The 7,792-nt window shown below is 25.2% G+C and overlaps 1 protein-coding gene across 1 annotated transcript; it reads right to left on the reverse strand.

Annotated features, from left to right (window-relative positions):
* Nucleotides 1-6,687: 6,687 nt before the first annotated feature.
* Nucleotides 6,688-7,326, reverse strand: LOC107432836 (NEP1-interacting protein 2). The gene has a single exon (XM_016044039.3). It carries the CDS (start codon nucleotides 7,206-7,208, stop codon nucleotides 6,849-6,851), a length of 360 nt encoding a protein of 119 aa, XP_015899525.3. The 5' UTR covers nucleotides 7,209-7,326; the 3' UTR covers nucleotides 6,688-6,848.
* Between the last annotated feature and the right edge of the window lie 466 nt (nucleotides 7,327-7,792).

A 7,792-nucleotide genomic window follows, 5' to 3' on the forward strand; every position in this document is an offset into this window, starting at 1 on the left:
AAAAAAATTAATCTTCGTTTACTATTAGTTTTTGCTATTTGCCAGATGGAAGATTATTTTTTTCCCCCAAAATATTTTATTAGATGCTCTTTTTTGAAAATATTAGATGCTTTTTTAAAGAATATTAGATGCTTTATATATATATATATATATATAAGATGCTCCTTTAAAAAAAAAGAATATTAGTTGCTCTTTTCAAATAATTAATGTATCATTATTTTTAAAGAAAAGAGTTACAACCACCACACGAACTTTAATCTTTTTCTTTTTTTTCCCGAAAATATTTCAACCACCATTGAATCAAAAGTAAACATGCCATATATTTATTTTTGGAATCATATAATATCTGCTAAACACGTTTTATAAATATTATTTTAATAGTTGGATAGATAAATCAAGTGGTGGTGGGTAAACCATTTCCTTAGCTGCTTAGACTCTCTCTCTCTCTTGTTAGATTTTTTTACCATACTAAAAAAATAAATTGTTATTAAAAATAAATTTTTAATAAATTTGTTTAAACACTTTATCAAACTGATATGTCAAAATATATATATATATATATATAGATATGTATACTGTCAATATAATTCTCTATTTATAAAAGTAAATAATAGTTATATAAAATTTTTATATACATTATCATTAGAGAATAATTTTAAAACTAATCGTATATATATCCCATATAAATTTAAATAATTTCAATTTTTATGTCATATAAATAAAAATTTATATTTATCATTAAAGATACTTTTATAATTTTTATTATTGATGCATTGTTGAATGTTTATTTTCAACAAAAAAATGTTTCCACTTAAGGCTAAGGTTAGATTTGTCAAATACATATATATAGAGAAATTATATGATATGGACGGTCCGCATGTGAGCCACATCCAAAACCGATGCTTTTTGAATGAAAGAGTTAACTTTAATATGTATAGTGTACAGTGTACAGCAAAGCCGATGATTTTATTCAATAAGTATTAACTTTGAATGAATCTGCATACGGATCGTTCGCACCGTAAAACCCTTTTATACATGTATATCCAACAATTATATTTTGATTTTTAACTCTTATAATTTTCGCTACTCGTGCATTGCACTTATTGTCTGAAATATCCTCCAACGAGAAGACGACTTTGGACTTTCATACATAATAATAATAATAATAATAATAATGTTGATGATGATGATAATAAAATTTATCATTCCTTGCATTACAATTTAGAACTTTTATATACGCTTTTAATTATAATTTTAGTAGGAATTAAATAAATAAAATAAATTTTATTTAGAAATAAAAATATAATCTAATTGGGATCCCAATTATATTTTGTTTGGATCACAAAATCCCAATTGTAGTAATTTAAATATATCTTTCTTATTTGATATAGTATTTAAGGAGAGACAAAATTTAGGACAATTACACTAACTTACCTTGTAAATTGAATATTTTTCATAATTATCCTTGTGTTTTGATTTTTTCTAGATACTTCCCTCCTATTTTAACTTTCCTTTTAAATTATTTAATTTTAATATAAAATATGAAACATGATCTAAAATTAATAATCCAAAAGACCCAACATCCTTCCGTACTTGTTACCATGTAAAACCTAAATTTTCCAAATAAATGTAGTTAATGAAACATTCTACAATCTATGGTCTCTTTATGTTCTACCTCTAATTCGAGATCATATTATACAACTCTTTCAGACAATCTCGAAATCTTCTTTTAATTATTGTTTTGGGTTTAAAGTTTCAAAAATGTACTAGAAAACTTGAGACATCATTCCAAATATGATAAAAACCATCAGAGTTTTTCTTAGCCAAAAAATATATATATTAAGAAAGTTTAGAAGATAAATATATGACAAAGATGGGTGTTTGGCAACAGGTCTTTAATAATTAAAAATCAGAAATTAAATTATAATTATTAATAATAAAATAAAAAATTACTTATTTAATGAGCAAGTACATAATTACTAATTTATATTTTTCTATTCAACATCATGGTGTCGTAATATAAAATAATGAAATAGTTATAACAGAAATAATATTTTTAATGATATATATATATATATATGTATTTTACATCTAATAAACTCAAAAACTATGTAGAAATTGATTTTTTTCTTTTTCTTTTTTTTGTATAAAAAACATTTTTTTTTTACAAGATATAAAAAACTTGTTTGAATGGTGAAAGATATTCATAAAAAAAATGGCTAAAGAAATTTTTAGTTACTTTTTTTCAAAGAAATACATTTATAGGCTTACATGTAAATCCTAAAAGTACTTTTACAATGATTAATTAGAGTTGGATTAGACAAATTCATGAAGTCAAAAAGGAAAAACCAATTCAAACAAGAAAATATACGAATACAAGATAGGAAACCATAAATTAAGGGGGACACTAGCCTAAAATTTAAGTGATAATTGACCAATTACAGAAAATAATTAGTAAAAGTGTTTAAAAAAATAATTAATTGAGGGGGGGCTGTTGCCCCGGCCCCCTCCGCCCCTGTGGTCAACTTTGCTTAGTCCACCAAATGCGAACCTAGACCCAATAATGCATGCCTTTTTATTTTATTTATTTTATCAATTTTATAATTTTTTTAATGTCAAATAAACCCATAAAATTAAAAATAGACATTACTATTTTTTAAGGTTCAATAAACCAATGAAATTGTAGTAAATATGATTTTAAGATTTATTTTTTGATAGAAACTTTAAAAATATAAATTTTTTATAAATCTATTATGATGATTGATTGTTTGCTAACTTATTTTAATTGTATAGACTAACTAGGTGATATAAACTAACCTAGTTTATAACTTTCAAATTATGTATTATTTTATTAATTTAATAGTTTTTAGAATAATTAAAATAACAATAATAACATTGAAACACCTTATTCTGATAGAGAATTTTTCCATTTTATTGCCAAAATCATCATCATTTTTATTTTTATGTTGGTAAAATCATCATTTTTATTTTGAAAAGTATTATTTATCATTATTAATCTATTATTAACCATTATAGGTGAAATTTATATATGCGCAACAATTTATATAATTTAGAAATACTTCCTATAATATTTGGTAAAAATATGCAATCAGTTTTCAATGGTTTTGTTTTTGAAAAATTATCTAAATAGTCACTAATTAAATGATTTTTTTTTTTTAAATTACTTCTTAAAAATGGAAGTTATTCTAAAGAATCAATCCCAGAACTAAATCCAAACCAATTTTTAATTGGTAATCCAAAAAAAAAAAAATTATTTTTTAATATTTCATATTTTTATTATAAAAACCTAAAATAAAATTAAAAACATTCAAATAATAATATTTCATGGAACGATCTTTTGTTTTTTCTTTAACCTTTTGTAGGCCTAGAGTCTTCATTTTTTTTTTTTTTTGGTTCAAAAGTAAAACTTGTATTTTTGTTTACTATTTTACAACTTTATATTTATTTCTTTACAGGTATCAAGACAAAAAAGAAGAGAGAGAACTCTTTAGCAAGCAAACAAAAAAAAAAAAAAAAAAAAAAAAAGAGAGAGAACTCAGCATCTTTCCATTGGGTCTTTGTCACAGTAGCGATGCAAATGAGTTAGCAGCTTTGGATAATTAATTTGCAGCAGTTTTTCAGACTTTGAAGCTGATTGAAATGAGATTATTAGTTTAGCACGGAAAGTCGTACATAATTTTCCACGATAAATGTTTTTAGAAATGCGGTTTCTAAGACAAACATCGATGAGATAGTGGCCTTTTATTTTATTTTATTGTTAAAAAATATCTAAATGAGATGTTTGCCAACGTCATTTTGAAATATAGAATTTTGAAAAAATATAGGTAATATTTAACATTTTCTTATACAAATATATATCATATTTTACATTTATTATATTTGATTTTATTATTTTTATTCTCGTACAATATTTTTAAATATATCATTTGACATGTTTTAAAATTCCAAAAATATGAAATCATATTCATCATTTTTATTTTATATAATTGATTTATAAAAATTATTTTAGAAAACTTTGCCCAATAGACCGCAATATATCAAGTTTATTTAACCATTTTATACTACATAATATTTATATATATATATATATATATATAATGTTTATAATTAATCCAATAATTTTATTTAAAAAGAAACAATTCTCATAAATTTCAATAACCTTAAATAATCTTTTTAAGAAAAAGTACTAAACAGTAATACAATCAAGTTTATTCTTAAATCAAATATTGTTATAACTAATTTATAAATACTAGCTATTAAATTTTTAAAAAAAAATATGAATTCCGAATGAAACGGTTTATGATTTATCAACACGCAATAATTCAAAAAATAAGTAATTTATTTTTTCAAAAATATCATAATAAAAATATTTTAATTTATAGTTTTAATGTCTTAGTTTAAGAATATTTGAAATTTATCCATGTAAATGTTCTTTTAAATTTAGATATATGTAACAAAAATTATTTTGTATTTTGTATTCTTTAGAGAATATTTGCAATCCAAAGCCTAAAAAAAAGTCATAGATTTCAAAGAAATGTCAACCATATCAATTATTTTTTAAAAATATTATTTGTTGTCAATGATAATTGATAAGACTTATATATCATATGACAATTTAAATTGTTACTATTAAATATTTACTTTTAAAATTTTAATATAAAAATAATAAAATTAAATGTCCTAATATTATTATTAATGATGACAAGTAAGACTTCTTATTTCCTAAAACAATTCAAATTATTAATGATTATGTCTTATTGGCATGGATAGGAATGGCCAGAAAAGTTGGATTCTTTGATGATTAGCCAAACAGCAGTACCGTCTTTCGTTGGCCTGAAACTTGGCAACCAAGGTCACCATGAGATGGATAACGATGTTGGCTAATGTGTGTAAATAGTGGTGGCCAAAAAATACATCAAATAGGCATGACCCGGTTGGGGTGGAAATAGCTCGGGTTGGATTTCACGGGATCTACAAGGGTTTTTAAGGACTTTTTGATTTTCTAAATTGTTTAATAAATGCATGGTTCTGCATGTATTTATAATTCTTGTATCACTAATAAATAAAAAAATCAAAACAAGTTTGGATACTTGATATAATACTAATATTTAAAAACTTTTCAAAATCATAATTTTTTAACCATAATTTGAAATTAAATGTGCTGCCAGTTTACTAAACTAACTTATATGGATGAGTCTTATGTAATTCAAAGTAAAAATTCATTTAAAAAAAAAATCAAACTTGATCTCATTTAAAAATCCAATTTTATCAAACTTGGTTAAAATGTCATAAATTTCAAATTTAAATGTTTTCTTTGGATGGATCATTATAGAAAAGGGTCATGTTGCTCAATTGGACATTAGGTATATGATATGTAGAGTTTTAAAACATGACATCTAATTGATGTGTGTACCACATTATTTTTCCAGTACAAACCTAATTTCTTATAGTACTATATATTATTTACTTATGGAAAATCCTACGTCCCAACTCATAAGTTAAAAACTTTTTTATATAATCAATATATATATGATGTTGTTACACAATTTACAAGCATTCATAATCGAACACTTACTAATTATTTTTTAGAATCTGTCTATTTTATTTTGATGATAAATAGATTATTTGGTTTACATTTTCACATGATAATTGAAAATTATAAAAGATTGCATGGCTATGTTGATATATATGTATTGATTACATGTAAGAATACTTCATACTCATGAGTATATATAAATCTTTCAAGTGTCTAGTGCTTATGAGTTGTATAGATCACTCAAGCGCTTAGGAGTTGGGAGTACCTATTGGAGTGATAAAGATTTTCATCTATTTATTCAGCGTTAACTAATGAGTCTCATCGCTTTACGCAATAACTAATGCCAAGATGGAGAATTTCATCCAAAAAAAAAAAAAGTGCTAAGATGGAGAACAAATTTGTCAAATCATGGCAAGAAACTCATTCACCGTTCTAATCTAATGTCACCATCTATGGTCACAGATGGGGTGATAAGAATCTATAGCTGACTCCTAAATATAAATATTAAGTTAGCTTAATTAAATTTCAGTACCTATAGTTTGTAAAAATTGCAATTTCCGCATTTAAATTTAAAAAGTTTCAATTTTGATCTCCAAATTTTAATTTGTTAAATTTTGATCCAATAGATTTTTTTTTTTTTAACTAAGATAAATTTTAGGCCCTTTAGTTTTAATTTGCTGCAGTTTGGACCTCTATTTATTTTTTAAAAAAAATTCAAACCATTAATTGTCTTTTGCCAAAAAAATAATTGGAACAAAACAAAACAAATTGAAACTTACACAAAGATTAACTTGGAAAGATTAAAGTGTAAATTTCTCAAATTACAAAATACTAAAATGCAATTCACCTAAATATTAATTTTTGGCGAACGGCTCTTAAGCTAGACGTGTATCATATAATTGTATTGGTAAGAATGGACATCAAACAATGACTCGATTAACCAATATAAAAGAGTACTTTTGACAATATGCTTTTGCCAGTATGCTATTCATAGTATTGAAGTCCTCTCCTATCATTTTCTTTTGTTTTAAAAACAGAAATTAAAAGGAAAATAGAAAAAGGAAAGTAACAATATAATTAATGGCAAAAAGTTAGAATATGCTCGTGGGGTTAAACCTTTGAAGCTCATATAATATTAATGACTCTATAAAGAAAGAAAAACAATACATAAATTCTATAAAATTAATTTAAAAAAACAATATATTTCATATATGGAGCTCAAAAAAAATAAATACAATTAATTAATCAGATTAAAAAATGAAAAAAAGAAAAGAAAAGAAAAGGAATTAATTTAGTATTTGAAGCGGCAGAGTGGACAGGAGTTAGAGAGGGAAAGCCAGGTGGAGATGCAAGCGGCATGAAAAACATGACCGCAGCATGGCACTTGTTTGCCGCCTTCGGAGGACTGGAAGCCTTCCATGCACACCGTACATCCATCATGCTCCGTCGTTATTACCGTCGGCATGTTGGCCATCTCCACAGAACATCTATTTGATTCCGATAATTCTCCGGCGATGACGACAACGTCGTCGACAGCCGACATGTTCAGGACCTCATCGAGGTCGAACTGAACGCCGATCGGCCCACCGACTCCGACTTCTCTGCACGCCGCTGTGTTGAATTCTGAAAATTGAAGAGCTTGAGTGGCCATCGCAACAGAGGAAGAAGGGGTTGGTTAATGGAGGGCCTAGCTTGCTAGATATGATGAAATAAATGGCCAGGTTGCTGTTTGGGTTTAAAGGTTGCGGTGAGATTTAGAAGGAGATAAGAGTAAGGAATTCTATATGATATATATAGAAAAATTTTATGACAAAGACCTTGAAAAAGATATGGAAAAAAGTACTTGTATTTTTATTATTATTTTTTATTTCATTTTTAAACGTGTAGAATGGATGAGGAAATTGACTTCTCTTTCAACCGGGCAATTTTGGGTTCTATACGTTTGTATTGCTAATAATAAGTGGAAAATCCGCGTTTTTAACTAATTATTTCTTTTCAAATAAAAAAGAACCCAAAAAAAAAAAAAAAGAGTAGCGTGTACTGTTTCTCTGCTAAATTTGGGACCTAACCCATATTTAAAATGCAGCAATAGAAATAAAAAGTCTAGAAGTTATATATACAAATATGCCCTACTGAAAATGTGCTGATACCTTAAATGCTGTAAAAAACAGCTCAATTAATAATTTAATATTAGAATTCTAATTAAAAATTATAATTATTAACTAAATAAATATT

The sequence above is a fragment of the Ziziphus jujuba genome, chromosome 11 (genome assembly GCF_031755915.1).
Source record: "Ziziphus jujuba cultivar Dongzao chromosome 11, ASM3175591v1".
Taxonomy (NCBI): domain Eukaryota; kingdom Viridiplantae; phylum Streptophyta; class Magnoliopsida; order Rosales; family Rhamnaceae; genus Ziziphus; species Ziziphus jujuba.